Source organism: Gopherus flavomarginatus, chromosome 10, assembly GCF_025201925.1.
Source record: "Gopherus flavomarginatus isolate rGopFla2 chromosome 10, rGopFla2.mat.asm, whole genome shotgun sequence".
NCBI classification, from domain to species: Eukaryota; Metazoa; Chordata; order Testudines; family Testudinidae; genus Gopherus; species Gopherus flavomarginatus.
Window position 1 is genome coordinate 41,562,183 of NC_066626.1, and position 16,991 is coordinate 41,579,173.

Consider the following 16,991-nt stretch of genomic DNA (forward strand, 5'->3'; position numbering starts at 1 on the left):
GGAGATACTGGATCTGATCGCTGTATAAGGGAGACAAATCTGTTCTATCAGAACTCTGTTACAGAAGATGAAATGACAAAGCATTTGAAAAAATCTCCAGGCTATGATACAGAGTCCACAGCACAGTGCTGTGTGACAAGCATAACGGAAAGCCAAAGAATCAAATGGATGTCATGGAGGGAGGGAGGGGGTACCGAGGACTCCAGCTATCCCACAGTCCCCGCAGTCTCCGAAAAGTATTTGCATTCTTGACCTGAAGGGTCAAAAACATTTTCCTGGGTGTTTCAGGGTATATGTTGTTAATTTACACCTTTCCCCCATCCCCAAAAGAAAAGGGGAAAAAAAACGTTTCTCACCTTTTTTCAATTCACCCTATGTCTACTGCATGCTGCTGGTAGATGGGGTGCCCCTTCCCAGTGGCAGACGGTACAATATGACTGCTATCCATCGTCATCATCAGCCCGTGAGTGCTCCTAGCTGGCCTCGGTGAGGTCAGCCGGGGGCGCGTGGGTAAAAATGAGAATGACTCCCGGTCATTCCCAGCAGATGGTACAGAACGGCTAGTAACCGTCCTCATCATAGCAACTGGAGACTGAACTCCATCAGCCTCCCACCCCTTTCATGTCTAAAGAAAAGATTCTGTACTGCCTGGACTATCATAGCAGCAGGAGGCTGGGCTCCTCTCCCCCCCCAAACCTTTAATGTCCTGCCTGGACTACCATAGCAGCTGGAGGCTTCCTCCCCCTCATTTATCTCACTAAAAAGTCAGTGTTTCTTATTCCTGCATTCTTTATTACTTCATCACACAAATGGGGAGACACTGCCATGGCAGCCCAGGAGGGTTGGGGGAGGAGGGAAGCAATGGGTGGGGTTGTTGCAGGGGCACCCTCTAGAATGGCATGCAGCTCATCATTTCTGTGGGATCTCTGGGGCTGTGACACGGAACGGCTGTGCTCTCTGGTTCTCTAGTAGACTTGCCTCATATTCTAGGTAGGACTGACTCTATTTTTAGACAAAACATAAAGAAGGGAATGACCCGGGGAGTCATTCCCATTTTTGTCCATGCACCCCCAGCCGACCTCAGCGAGGCCAGCCAGGATCACCCATGACAGCAGCAGACGGTACAGAATGACTGATAACCATCATCTCATTGCCAATTTACAGTGGCATGGCAGACGGTGCAATAGGGATGGTAACCGTCTCTGCTACCTTGCAAAGGCAAATGAATGCTGCTGTGTAGCACTGCAGTACCGCGTCTGTCAGCAGCATCCAGTACACATACGGTCACAGTGACAAAAGGCAAAACAGGCTCCATGGTTGCCATGCTATGGCGTCTGCCAGGGCAATCCAGGGAAAAAGGGCGCAAAATGATTGTCTGCCATTGCTTTCACAGACGAAGGATTGAGTGACGACATTTATCCAGAATCACTCGCGACACTGTTTTGCATTGGGATCTCAACCCAGAATTCCAATGGGCGGAGGAGACTGCGGGAACTATGGGATAGCTACGGGATAGCTAACCACAATACAAAGCTCCGGAAATCGACGCTAGCCTCGGTACATGGACGCACACCGCCGAATTAATGTGCTTAGTGTGGCCACGTGCACTCGACTTCATACAATCTGTTTTACAAAACCGGTTTATGTAAAATCGGAATAATCCCGTGGTGTAGCCATACCCTAAGATACTCAAAGGCCCAAATGGTATTAGCGGAATATCATGCCCCCATATTGGAAAAACTGCTACCATCAGTTATTTCAATTTGCACAGCAGCCTAACTCCCTGGCACATCTATGTCCCCATTACCTGTGTAATAGTTTTAGCAGGACGAAGTGGGATGTGAGGTTCAATGAGAGGTGTCTGAAAAATAAAATTTAAATGAAACAAATAATAATAAAAAGTAAGAAGCAAAAAAAGTGAGCTTAAAAATGATTAATTGATTAAACTTAAAAGGATAAACAAATTAAGGAACAATGCTTAGGGCCAAGCTCTGCCCCTGGATGTGTGTGGAAGATTCATAGTGAAGTATGGAAACCACATACAAGCATCCCAAAGAAAGACTTTAATGTTTAGCACTTTAAAACAAATTACATGAAATGTGAAGATGTATAAACAGTTATTTACTCTTTAGGGCTTTTAAAATGTAACAAAGGGCTTAATGATCATCATAACACTTCAAAAGCCAAGCCACAAGGCAGTTAGGCACCAACTCTTACTATTGCGATGGTTCTAGGCTTAGGTGCTGGGTCCCCTAAGAGGGTGTGAGATTGCTTCAGGGGAAACAGAGGCTCCAGCTATAAGTGACTGTCTCTGCCACTCCACCCACAGCACTGGTTGTAAAGAAATAAACAAAGGGGGCCTTCTGAGTTCCAAGAGCTCTCTCTTCCCTCAGCTCCTTTCTCTGATTATCTCACATGAGACAGGATGAGAAATGGGAATGGAGAACAAGATTATTCCCACCGAGGAGGGGCTCTGCAATTCAGGGAGCAGTGTGGCCAGATCTTATTTTAGCTTCTCTGCTTTACAGGAGCACACAGATATGTCTCAGGTATCAATGGATTCCTCTGGTAAAAAGTGAGGTAGAAGCACAAGAGAAGGTGCAAAGTAATAAGAGAAGAGGAAAGAGGACAGAAAATCCTGGAACAGAACGAAGGAAGTGGAAAAGGTCCTGGGAGAAAGAGAGAGAGAAGAAGAGGAGTGAAATGGGAGAAAAGCATGAAGAGAATGAGAAAAAAAGGAGAAAGAAAAATAAGAATAAAAAATGGGAAGCAAACCTCAGAAAAACACTAACACAAAACTGGGAAAGCTGTCAGGACTGAAAATGATGGAAGAAGGATAAGGAAAAAAAAAAAAGTGAGACCCAGCAACCACCTCAAAGTGGCAGGAAAATCCTTTGTTTTGTAAGGACAGGTACTTACCGGTAAATGACTCAATCGTCTGAAGTTATATCAGGGATGAATCTGGGGCGAGTCCAGTATAAGATTATGGGCTGGATTGTACCACAAGGACATGGCTCACAGAAGGGACAGCATGCTGCTGACTCAGAGAGACACAATTGCCTCCCTGCTCCCTACTTGCTCCACAGAAGCTAGTAATTTGCTGCTGGCCTATACTATCACCAAATTACTAATCTCCTTTCTCTCGTACCAGCTCAGCTTCTTGGCCAGCAGACTAAGGTAGAGAGAGAAAAAGACCTACCTACCCTAGGGGCAGGGAGCAGGAAGGGTCTCCTACAATAAGTCAGAGGGGTGGTAGGAAGCACTAGGAGGCTCAGGACAGAGGGAAAGAAAGGTCCAGGGAAGTGTAGCAAGGGATCAAAGTTGATGGACCTTCTCCACTGATCACAGAGTGGCTGGCCTTGGACCTAGAATAGAGGGAGGGTAAGATTCCCTACAATGTTATTAAGGAAGGTGGTGAGAAACCCCCTTAGATGAGGGGCAGAAGGGCTATTGAGCCTGGAGTAAGGCGGCAGACCCATTGCAAGGCTGATGTATGTCTGTTTTGTTGTGTTGGAGGTCTGTTTGTTAACTCCAAATGGGGTAGACTTTTCCAAAGGGCTAACTCACCTCCGTGATCCAATAGTGCTGAGAGCTGAAGGACTACCAAGGGAGGCAGCAAGTCAACCAGAGTAGGGAAATGAAGGCAAGCACATGATCAGAAGTTAAAGGAGGGAAGGTGATCTAATCACACAGGCCCACTAATCAAATACTATTTAAGTCACTTCCATACAGGTGGAAAACATTGCAAGTTCAACTTCTTTAATTAAGGTTATATCTTACAACAAGCCTTTGCAAAGGTAAATTAATAAAATGAAATTGGGTTTGTATATTTTTCTCTCATTAATAAGACAAAAACATTTGCCAAAAGAGTTGGGTCAGGTTATACACACTTCCTTCTTTTAAAAAATAAATCTATCCAATATAAGTTCTGGGCATTTTCCCCCTTATTTTCTACACAATCTATTTTTGGAGTAGGATCAAAAGCATGTTTGATATGGCCTAATTATTTGTTTTGGAGAGAGAAAAACCAGTAAATACAAACGCACATACATACATACATACATAAAACAGTTTTTGTTTTAAACTAACCAGATTCTTTTTTTCAAATTTTTCAGGTCAGCCATTGAACTGAAGAATCAATTATTAGCTTGGCTCAATTTATGAATGAATAAGGATTTGGAAATTCAGCAATACAAAAGCAGACTCAAATAAAGGAATGATGGAGAGGTCATAACTTACACCCTCAGATTTCAAGGTCGGGAACATTAACTCAAGTTAGGAAGAAATAAAATAAAATCTACTGAATCATATTCCCCCCATGGGCTAGTCCAGTCCACTTTTGAAAAAAACAAACAACAACTTGCTGTATTTATTGGAGTTAAGCATAGCATTTGAGATTACAAGCAAGAAAAGAACAAAACCATCAAAGAGCAACCTTGAGTATTTCTGCTGATGTCCACAGGTGAGTCAGCAACATCTCATGATTAACAAATGATAGATCTAATAATATCATCACTGATACCTGATCTTTATCACTACTCCAAAAAATCTTGGACCCTGCCAAATTCCAAAACTTAATAATAGAAAACTACCCAAGAGTCCAAAGAATAGAAGAATTAGTGAGGAGCTACAACTAGTCTTTGAATATAGCTATAGACACTATTGCATCCAAGCACCTTCTCCTGGACCACTGCCGACACAGACCACCATGGTTTTCAGACTGAAAAAGCAGTAAGGAAGAAAACTTCAGCACTGGTAGCAGAAAACAGAGTCTGGTCCAAGCTCAGACGAAAACTGTTTCTACAAACTTACGGCACTGCCACCATACCGCAAAATTACACCTCACACAAACCTTCTGGACCAGAAATCACTTCACATTATAACTCAAACACTGCAATGCATGACACCCAGAAGCAATAACTAACTATAAACTAAATAAAAATGAAATTGACTAATTAAAATTGTAAGGACTAGGAATCTGCCATTAACTTGCTACGTGACCGTAGGCAAATCACATGTCTCTGTGCCTCAGTTTCTCCTGCTGCAGAAGAGGGATAATGATACTTATCTACTTTTGCAAAGTGCTTGAGAACTACGGTTTAAAAAGCTGCTAGAGGATACTTAGCATTACTTTAAAATGTATTTTTATTGTTGAATCTTAGCAAAATGCAAAAAATACACAGCATAAATGGTGCAAATTTAATTAGTTTAAACATTGTTTGCATCTTAATTTACGTTTATTAATAGTACAGGTAGGAACACTTTCTCTTTAAATACTTGAAGTGCAAACAGTGCAGCAAACTTATATTAGAATGTTTAATGAGACATGCATTTCTTAGCATTTTGCACAATGTCTCTTTGACAAACCATAACATGATTCAGCCATTACCAAAAAAAGAAGATACTTTACTGCAAATGTCAAAGGGAAAAAAGAATATTGAAGCAGAATAGGACCAGTGTACCAAAAACTTGAGAGCATAACTAATGATGTCTTATTTTCCTGTCATTTTTCTACTTCCCTGCTACAATGAAACAGCTGCGGTAACTACACTGAATGCATTGAATAAAATGTCCCAAAATGCTAACTCCACTGAGAATGCATCGGATAGTCTGTTAGAGGCATACAGTTGTCATGGACAATCTCATCTAGGAGATGTGATTCATTTGTCTGCCACAGCATTTGTTTTAAACTTTAGGAAGAATAAGTAAACTTTTTTTCCACCATATCTCACTAACACTGCTGTGTTTTCTTCATCTCTGCAGCACTATTAATGGCAAACTGGTTACCTATCATTTACATCTCCAAAAGCAACTATGGTACTGCAGATGAAAAATTGAAGTCATAAACAAAGGGGAGATTTTTCTTTTAAAGAATCATTTCCCAAACATATTTTGGCTTATAACAAATATTCAAAATATTGGCCTTGGCAAACTAAAATAAAATTATTGTTTAATCATCTAGTGGAGGACTCTTCATGGGTTCTCTGGACACCCACCACCTATATACCTCACACTCTGTAAGAGGCATGTGTGGGGTGAAGTGGGCATTGATGAGGCACCTGGCAATCCCTAGATACCAGACCTGCTCCTTGAGCCTTAGGGAGGTGGATATAAGTTTGAGCAGGCTCATGCCAAGGATTGGTCTGATGCCTTGCTGCACCAAAGATTAAGGTGAGGAGGAGTCAAGCGGTGAAATTCTAGACCTACTGAAATCAGTGGCAAAATTTCCATTGATTTTACTGGGGTCAGGATAGTACCTAAGGTAATGTAAGGCCACCTTTGCTTCCTGGGCTCTCCCACTACACTGGCCAGCAAAATTTCTCTATCTGTAAAATGGGGATAATGATAATCAACCACCTTCGTTTTTGAGATCTAGGAATCAAAAACACTATCAATTAATCATCAGTGTCAATGATTTCAGTGAGGCCAGGTTTCACTCTAAGCTCACAGTGCATTTTGCCAAAGAAAATTTCATCAAAGTGAGACAGGTCCCCCGAACTTTAAAAGCTTCCTACAGATCCCTGAGCAGCGGGCACCAATGGTAACTGTCATGGTATAATTCCCCACTCTGAACCTTAGCGTCCAAAAGATGGAGTACCAGCAGGAATTCCTCTAAGCTCAATTACCAGCTTAGTACTTGTACCGCTGCCACCAACCAGGAATTCCAGTGCTTGGTACACTCTGGTCCCCCCCAAACCTTGCCCGGGGATCCCCAAAACCCAGACCCTCTGGATCTTAACACAAGGAAAGTAAACCCTTTCCCTCACCGTTGCCTCTCCCAGGCTTCCCCTCCCTGGGTTACCCTGGATGATCACTGTGGTTCAAACTCCTTGAATCTTAAAACAGAGAGGAAAATCCACCTTCCCCCCTCCTTCTCTCTCCCCCTCCCAGACTCTCCCTGAGAGAGAAAGTAATCCTAACACAGAGAGAAAATTAACCTTTCTCTCCCCCTTCCCTCCTTTCTCCCCACCAATTCCCTGGTGGATCCAGACCCAGTCCCCTGGGGTCTCACCAGAATAAAAAAACAATCAGGTTCTTAAACAAGAAAAGCTTTTAATTAAAGAAAGAAAAACAGTAAAAATTATCTTTGTAAATTTAAAATGGAATAAGTACAGGGTCTTTCAGCTATAGACACTGGGACCACTCTCCCAGCCTAAGTATACAAGTACAAATTAAAATCCTTTCAGCAAAATACAAATTTGAACTCCTTCCAGCCAAATACACATTTGAACTCCTCCCAGCCAAATACACATTTGCAAATAAAGAAAACAAACATAAGCCTAACTCACCTTATCACCTAGTACTTACTATTTTGAATCTATAAGAACCTGTATCAGGGAGATTGGAGAGAAACCTGGTTGCACGTCTGGTCACTCTCAGAACCCAGAGAGAACAACCACCAAAAACTAACAGCACACACAAAAACTTCCCTCCATCAAGATTTGAAAGTATCCTGTCCCCTGACTGGTCCTCTGGTCAGGTGACAGCCAGGCTCACTGAACTTGTTAACCCTTTACAGCCAAAAGAGACATGAAGTACTCCTGTTCTATTAACCCTTAACTATCTGTTTATGACAGTAACACTGTCTGCCCTCTGCGGAGTAAATCTCTCCTTTAGTAGACAGGGCAGTGCTGGTGCAGGGAGCACAATTTACAACTCCTTGTGCCACCTTTGGTGAATCCAGGCTCCCACACCCCTCAGGTTTACAACAGTGCATTTTGCCCAGCTTCAATTTGCCACGCTGTGTGAAATGAAGATAGACAGAAGAAACATTCTGGTGGTATAATGCACCTGCCTCAGAGTCTAGCTGTCTTATGTACTCCTCATTCCTCTCCTCTGTCAAAGGTAAACTTCACCTTCCTACAAATACCTTCTTTAAAAATAAAACAATCTTTTAACAAATGAAGCTGAAAAGGAATCTGACTGGCTCAGGATCTCATATTACACCCTTATATGTACAGTAGATCCAATAATTCTTTACAATGATGTATTGTTTTCCACAGATGTAGTTGAAGTTCCCTAATGCATGAAAAATGTTCTTAGTTGGGAATATTAACAGAGGAAATAAACCCTATATCAATGGCTAGAAAGAACCCCATTTTTGAAAGAAAAAACACACACATTTAGATGCAATTTCTTCTTTCAGCCAAGCATGACTTTTCATAACAGTATTTTTTTTCCTGTTACAATGGCCTAAAACCAAATATTATGGTTGTGGTAAACATCCACAAAATTAACTCGTTATCTTCCTCCAGATCCCTTCTCAAAACCCTCCTTTTCCAGGACACCTACAAAAAACGTGGCAATGGTAGGCTGTTGGAATGCTGAGACCACAACCTACTACACTGACCAATACGGACTCATTTCCTTATCTGTCTGCATCTCTTGGTTGTCTCCTGCCTTATATTTAGATTGTCAGCTCTTTGAGGCAGGGACTGTCTTGTGGTTCTGTGCTTGTACAGCATGTAGCACAGGAGGGCCGTAGAGCACAACTAGGGGTCCTACGTGCTACTGTAATACAAATAAACAATAAGAAGAAGAATGCTCTGATTGTCAGAGCCCAGGTAGACAGTGAAGGCGTCTCTTTGAATGATCAGGTTTGACAGAGAGATAGGAGAGCTGGCCCCCAAAAGACAGCTAACATGGATCTTCTGTACAACTTCTCTTTGGCGTCATCATTTCTGTCTGCAATGGCTACATGTGGATTAATGGACATTTAACTAGGGTGACCAGATGTCCCAATATATCGTGACCATCCCAATATTAAGGGCTTTGTCTTATATATGCAACTCTCTCCCCTCTGCCTTTCCCCTCCCCAAAAAAAAAGTGTCCCAATTTTTCACAGTTGCTATTTGGTTGCCCTAACTCTAACAATACGTATTAGTAGGAAAACATCAGCTATAAAGGCTAGGGAGAAATTTTGTTTGTTATATAAAACATGATCACAATCTTATGGTCAAGAAGTTTGTGATAATGTAAATAAAGGATAGTAGATAAACATACTTAATCCAATCCAATATCTTATACTAAAAGCAAATACACCTCTACCCCGATATAATGCTGTCCTTGGGAGCCAAAAAAATCTTACCGCGTTATAGGTGAAACCGCGTTATATCGAACTAGCTTTGATCTGCCAGAATGTGCAGCTCCACCTCACCCCCGGAGCGCTGTTTTATCGCGTTATATCCGAATTCATGTTAAATCGGGTCATGTTATATCGGGGTAGAGATGTACTATGAAGACAAGTGTGATTAGCATGAAACTGAATTTATAACGATATGTATAATTTAGAAAATGCTGTGATGTCCTAGTACTTAATAAGTTTGGCAATCAGTGTATTGACTTCATGCCAGTAAAGATATTTGAAATTAACTTATTAGATATGGCTGTATATTAAAATGCATGGTTTGCCTGGCTGTTCACAGGAATACCCATAACACTGGAATAGCCAGTAGGTAGACTGGAAACCACTGAGTTTATCTGCATCCGCAGGTGGTATTTACAGGAGAGAGGCACACAACAGCTGGAAATACAAGACAGCAAACAGTGAAAGTCCTGAATGTATTTCACATGGTTTTGAACACAAGTATCTATTGTTCAGAATTTCAGTTCAAGTTACCTCTTAACTAGTGAGTGACTGGCGCAACTCTGAACAGACAGTAATCTATTTCCATTTTTAAATTGAACTCTATTTTGGTAAATTAGGAAAATTTGGCTCCAAAAATATGCTCAACACAGCAATTTCTAATTCAACAGCATTACAGACATAAATAACAATGCGAAATCTGACACTTTTTCACTCACTATTACCCCATTACATTCCACTACAACCTTAGCAAGTTTGTGAAGAATGTGGCTTTGTCTTACCTCTCCCAGTACCTACCAAAAACTTTATAAATTCTGGCAGTTAGATAAAGCATACTGGATTGGATTAAGTATTTTATCCTCAAAGCAAATACTGTGAAGACAAAACATTAATGTCTGCTGCCCCAGATGTGAAGTTTAATTACTGCAATCTAAAACAACTTGAGTGAAAATACTGAATGCAGATGCAATATTTGCAACTAATAAATCTAAAAATCATAATTCCTGTAACACTGCACTAAACAGTCCCTCTAATTACAAAGTGTGCTTGAGAGACTATCATGAAGTAACATGATGCCTCATGGTGCAGTATACAACAATATTATCATGGAAAATGATGTGTATAAATTGCCACAGATTCACAGACTTTCCAAGTAGTAATACATGTTGTCTGCCCCCCAGGAGCTTACATTCTAAAACAGACAAGACACACACACACACACACACACACTATGACAGTTCAAGGATTGAGCTTTATAAAGTGATTGCTGCTGAGAAACTAACAGACTCCTTTGAGATATTGCTAATATTTAGAGATTCTAGCACAGTAACCTCTTTGACCTTCCTTGGAATGTGCATGCGTATATTTGGACCATGAAGTTGTCATTATATTGTACCATTAGTCCCAGGAGCGTCAGAGCTGTTGCTGAAATTTTCAAGTAAAAGATGCATTAAAAACCCCACTTCTAGGGCAGACTTTTATGGTCTTGCCTACAATCAAGTTATTGTGAAATTTCCCCACCATTAATGTGGTATCCACACAGCTCTCCTAGCATCAGTAGTGGTTAGTGCAGACCATTCACCAACTTTTTTATTATAATAATAATAATAATTTTTTTTACGAGCGTGTTTCTAGACCTGCGCTGAACAGAGTTAGACAATCTAGGGTTGCCAACCCTCCAGGAATTAAAGATTAATATTTAAATAAAGTTTATGTCATGTGATGAAACTTCCAGAAATACATCCAGCCAAAATTAGCAACCCTAGACAACACAGAGGTAAAAATACCTTTGCCCAGATTTGAGCCAGTACTACAGCAACAATGGAAAAAAAAAACTCACAAAAACCTGAATCTAGACACAGCCCAGAGATTGATACTATGCTGTTTAACCTGCTATTTAGCTGCAGCTTGCAATGGTTTTGTCCTCTGGTGGTTGGAGCCCTAACAAAAGGATTTTCCATTACTAAAAGTCCTCCTTTAGTTGAAGTGGACTTTTGGATCCAAGAGTCCTTGCTTCAGATCCCAATACGAAGATAGTGATGGGGAATTTACTGCAGTTTTATCAGATTAAAGGGATAGATTTAATGGTGGTTTGTACTCCCATAAAGAGGCTGCAGGATTTAATGGGCTAAGGGGCTTTCAGACGTTGCTACACAGAAAAACACATCAGAAGAGTGGAATGATGGAAAGGGCTTTCTCCTTACTCTTCCTCAGACTACACCTGGCTCATTAGCAGCTTCAAAGAGTGAGGAATGACTAAACACCATTTTGTGATATGCAGTGGTTTATTTGAAGTTCAGTTTTGTTCTCACTCCTTTAAGCTGCTCCCTTCTCTCTTCCTTCCCAGTTATAATGTAAGGTAATGGTACATCCTTGTTTGGGGATTGATTCTTCAATGGGTCAAGTGCTTCCTACAGCATTGTACCATTGCTTTAAATTATAAAACTCTGTTTCTGTGAGATGAAAACATGCATAGTACAGTAACCCCAAGTTAGTACCATACTGTTGTACAGTAACTGGTATTGGGAACACGACTTCTTCCTTTATCGCTTTTGTTCTGGAACCAAATGAACAGCTTTCACTTCTGTACTTGCAAACTCACGTACCTATGTGTATTTGTACTGCCTCACTAACTGATATCTTCAGTTTAAATCTTCAATTCCCTGATGATGAAGCCCCAACACAGACATCAAACACATTAAGGCTCTCATGTCAAGCTTTCCTCTAGACAGAAACTTACAAAAAGAATAAATAATGAAGAAACCATAAATCTTTAAATACTTGAAAAGCATTTTACCATCCCTAGAAAGAATAGGCTAGAACAACATGTTCAACTGTGTCTAAGACATCTGACACTTCTGTCTAACATTTGTAACTTCTTATCAGAATTTTTCTCAAATATTCTTGGGGAGTTGGGCTGAGCCTTGTCCCACACTCATCCTACAGAGGTAGCTTCTGTCCTGAAGAGCTGGGCCCAGGCTTCCTGCTTGGCCCACTGGCACTCACTGCTCGCAGATTCCGAGGAGCTCACCAGAGCATCACTTGACATGCGTGTCCGCACACAGGCATGGCCCTGCCCCCGGCAACTCTGGATGTGGTGCCTCAGAAAGGGTACACTGTTACACATCACAACCATGGCCAGCTCCAGGCACCAGCCCAGCAAGCACGTGCTTGGGGCAGCCAACAGAGAGGAGTGGCACGTCCAGCTCTTCAGCGTCAATTCATGGCGAGTCCCTCACTCCCTCTCGGAGCCAAGGACCTGCTGCCGAATTGCCACAGAAGACTGAGGTGGCGGTGGTAGTGCCGCAGATCGCGATCGCTGCTTTTTTTTCTTCTTCTTCTTTTTGCAGCTTGGGGCGGCAAAAACCCTGGAGCCAGCCCTGATCACAACCCATAAAGACATGCACATATGCTCAATTTAGCTCTTGCAGTTGAAAGGCAGGAAAAGAGAGTGGGTGATTACAGTGAGGAAAAGGGTCGTTCTTCTCAAGGTTTATGCCTTCAGGCAAGTCACGCATACAAAAGTAACACATTTCGCCCTTAGATTTGAAACAGAAAAATGAGTTTCTTGAATCTTGTAATTATTCTCTCAAGTTTGGCAGAAAAATTGAATCGGGGATCTTAAAATCTGATTTCTTATAGTCAGTCATATAATCTCCCGCAGAGCATTTTGTCTACCTGTCTTACAAGTAATATACTTGTATTCTGGAATTTGTACTCCATAAAATCAAATGTCATCCTGAGCCAGTGAATAATGATTACACTGAGGTAATAACTGGTGAGACCCTTCTTCATCTATATATTGGTGACAAAGATTTGATGGATTAATAATTAAGGGTGAGGGGAAGGAAGCTGTGAAATGATTTTATTATTATTTTATTTATTTTTAATACCATAGTGCCTGTGCAACCTAGTCAAGGATCAGGACTCTATTTTCCTGTACAAACCCGGGACATAAAACACAAAAAAGAAATTATTTCTGTCTGTGACATTCATTTAAAACAATCATACGCTGTGGGTAGGTAGGGCTAGAAGGTGCCCCCCTAAATCTGTTTTCTGAGCCACACCGCTGCCTACAAGCATGCTCAGATTGGCAGGTTGAAGCCCTACATCCAGCGGCACTAGGGCTAGGCAGGGGGAAAGGCAGTGCAGGGTGAGGGCCCTGCCTGTGCACTGGATTCCTGGCAGGTGGAGCTAGATTCTTCAGTCCTGGCAGGGGACACTGACTCCTGAGCAGCACTTGGAAAAGTCCCCTGGGATAGAGGAGAGTCTTGGGAGAAGGGTGGGGATCTTGAGGAATGGGGTAGAGGGAGAAGAGGATTCCAATGGAAGGCAGGAGATTTTGAACTGATGGCAGGGAGGAAAGGGAGAAAGGAAGTTGCGGGGGAGATCCTGAGGTGATGGGTGGGAGGGGAGTGTTTATAAGAGCAGAGTTAGCAGCTTGGGACCTGCCAGTTGGGGCTCCAATGGAGCTGTGCTGCCAGGGAGCCAGGTGGAGGGCAGAGGCATAGGGCCTCCACACAGATGGCCCATCCTTCCAGTGGATCCCCATGGATTTTGGGATGGGTGTAGGGTTGGAGGGTTAAACCATATGCCACAGGGAGTGAAGGGGGTAAATTCTGCCAGCTCCTCAAGGGAACAAAACAAGGGAAACTTCATCAGCTAGCCACAGTTTACCGTTCTCTACATGGGTTTTTCCTGCATACAGGACAATCTGGGGCTAAGTTCTTGCATTACAAAGGATGGTTTACTTAGCTTAATTCGCATTGTTAAACAGATGGGCAAATTTGGCTCTTATTTACACCAATGTGCTTCCAGAGTAACTCCACTGATTTCACTGGAGTTGTACCAAGGATGAATTTGCCCCATTGTATTTGAAAAGATCAATTGTGCGCAATCCTATGTATCCAGGCCAATGATTCCCAAACTGGAGAGGCAGGGGAGTACTTGGTGGTAGTCTGTAGTAGGGTGCTGGTGCAGAAGCACCTAATTAGCACCTGCTACAGACCACCAGGGGAAACAGATTGGGGCTGACAGAAAAGGCCTGATGCTGGCCTGAGGATTGGCAACACCTGCCAGCCTGACAAGCCAAGGGCTATAAAGGCTGGGAGGGAGCCAGCTGGAGACGGGCAGCCAGGAAGAAGTTGGTCAGGGAGGGAGCTGGAGGCCTCCTAGCTGAAGGCTGACTCTGCCTGTAAGAAAGGTAACCAGACCTGTAAAGCTTGTATATAGATGGACAATGGTGGTGGGACAACATTAAGTAAATAAAGACACGGGTGTTGCACAACCCTGAGGCCTCTCTGGGCCTTACTGTGGAGGGCAAACAGGCCCCAGGAAGAGGGGTGGGTCGTGGAACCGTTACATAGTCCCATGATGTTGGCTCTTCTCATTTGCAGAAGACAGAAAAAAGAACAGATGAGAGAGGAAAGATAAAACAAAAAGTAAAAGAGGACAGGATGATTAGCTTTGTGCCAAATAGACAACATGCTTGTAGCACAATGACAGCTAAAATACATCTATACTTATTACTCTTTCATGTGTGAACAACTGTAGTCGCCACAGTGATGTTTCGCAATTGTGAATGGGAGAGGAGGTGGTTACAAGACAATCTCTCTGTTTGTGGCCCACACTATAAAAGCTTGGCCACCAGTTTTAGGTGCTTCTATTGCACCTTGCTGTGGTGGCTGAAGGCACAGAATTAAAAGCAGACCAGTGGTTCACTGCCAGGGCTTCCCAAAGTAGAAATGTAATTTGGACTAGGCTTTTAAACTAGTACATACACAAACACACCGATGCAGATTTAATTTTATTCTGATCTCGTTTGTGATTGTTGTGAGAAAATAAAAGTGAAGAAAATGCTATTTCACTTGGACCTGAGAGTTGTGAAGTTCTTCCCTCCTCAGGAAAAGACCATCCACCAAGAGTGTTCTGTTAGCATCTCTCATCAGTTTTACTCTTGCTGTAGACAGCTCCATTGTTCCTGAGAAGTGCAGCTGTGGTGGAAAGTCCTGACTGTAGAAGGAGAGGTGATCTTACTCATGGAAAGGTTTTGAAGATCAGGACTATGATCTTGAACTAGATTAGGTATGTGATGAAGAGGCAAGTTAGTGACTATTAACATCCATGTTGGTTGGCTGACATGCTGTGGCATTCTGGACCAGCCGGAGGTTTTTCAAAGCTTGTGTTCATTCCTGGTATAGCAATAATCAAGTAACAATCAATAATTAATCCTGCAAGTGTCAACAGGATGGAATACACTGGTCAGCTCGATGTCTGTCACATTAGAGCTTAGTCTCCTGGTGAGCTACAAATAGAAGTTGTTCATGGCAGCCATCACGATTTGGGTCTCCAGGATCAGTGAGGAGTGCAGAAAGACCCCAAAGTCCCACACCTTTTTTGATGATCTGTCAGTTGAATTGGATGACAGGTGATGAAAGAATGTTAGCTAGTTCTTAGAAGCACCTCTTTTCCCACCATCATCACGTTTTTCTTGTCTGGGTTCACCTTCAGCCAGAAGCTTCTCATCCACATACTGACTTCACATATGTTTTGGGTCAAATGGCTTCTGCATTTGATTTTAAGGAAATGTGTGTCATCTGCATACTGCTGACATCTAAGTCCATGGTGTCTTTCAGTCTTCCCTATTGACTCTCTAACAATTTAGCTTACATAAGACAAGTTTATGTAAAACTGCAGCCTTTCTAATAATGTAGCTTATGTAAAGAGATCTGGCGACAGATAAAGACCTGCACATTTTTCAAGATGAAGTTTATTACTAATGTATAAAAATGCATTTGTCACAAACGCCTTCACACTTCACACCTCAGTATTTATTATCTCTCCCACCATATGCTGCCTCCAGTGTGACTCACTGCAAAGTGACTATACTCACTCACACAGTCTTTAAAACAGCCAAATTGCTATGGAATCTGATAATTACTGAACCCAAAGCATTTCCACATAGTGCAAAATGAAGAACTTAGACATCTAAGAAAATTATATTTTCATATATCAGATAATGGATGCCAAAATATTATAGCAGACACCAGAAAGAACTATTATAGTTCGGGTTGCATAAAAATATTATTTAGAAATCATTGTGTAAAAGGCATATGTAACAGTTTTAAAACAGAAAATACAAAACTATTACCTTTGCTATCCTATGCTGACAGTGTATAGGATAATAGATTTTGGCACACAGCCCAAGAAGGTTAGGACTTACAACAGTGCATATACACTGTAGGTCACTTATACAAACCATGTAAATGAAAGCAGTAAAGTGTCCTGTGGCACCTTATAAACTAACAGACGTATTGGAGCTTATGCTTATGCTCCAATACGTCTGTTAGTCTATAAGGTGCCACAGGACTCTTTGTTGCTTTTACAGATCTAGATTAACATGGCTACGCCTCTGATACATGTACATGAAGAACACTAACATGCAGTAGGGAACTTTTAGTCCGCTCCAGTAGGGACTACACAGGCCATTTACTGCAAACCACATTGGTACACTTTAGAATTCACACCTGTCTCATGCGCATTGCCACACTAGGTAGACAAGACCATAGAAAATCAATTCACTCAAAACTACAACACATAAATTTAATTCAAGTGCCACACTGAGATCACCACTTTCCAAAAAAACTCTGTCATCACTTCTACAACTTGCTACAATACTTCACGCAGTCTTTTACTACAAACCCAGTATTTTACAGTAGCGCCAAAATTCTCCATAAGAATTCTGCTAGGAGTCAGACAAACCCCAGATTTGTTAGCCTATTGGATATGTTAAAAGGTAAGCATTCTCCTCAGGCATTTGGGAATGGTAAATTGAGAGACAGTATAACCAGAGGTGGAATTACTGTGCTTATTACTACTGTGGTTATTATAGTAGACCAGCATGACC

At 41.9% G+C, this 16,991-nt stretch overlaps 1 protein-coding gene across 4 annotated transcripts in view; it reads right to left on the minus strand.

Moving 5' to 3' along the window:
- The window catches only part of RAPGEF4 (Rap guanine nucleotide exchange factor 4), a 236,470-nt gene that overhangs the window by 80,288 nt on the left and 139,191 nt on the right, over window positions 1-16,991 (minus strand). For 3 of the 4 annotated variants that reach the window (XM_050968980.1, XM_050968978.1, XM_050968981.1), the window contains one exon: window positions 1,808-1,861. The exons of the other annotated variant lie outside the window; for it this stretch is intronic. In XM_050968980.1, the coding sequence (XP_050824937.1) occupies window positions 1,808-1,861 (54 nt within the window). The remainder of the gene's footprint in view (window positions 1-1,807; window positions 1,862-16,991) is intronic. 4 annotated transcript variants of the gene reach the window in all.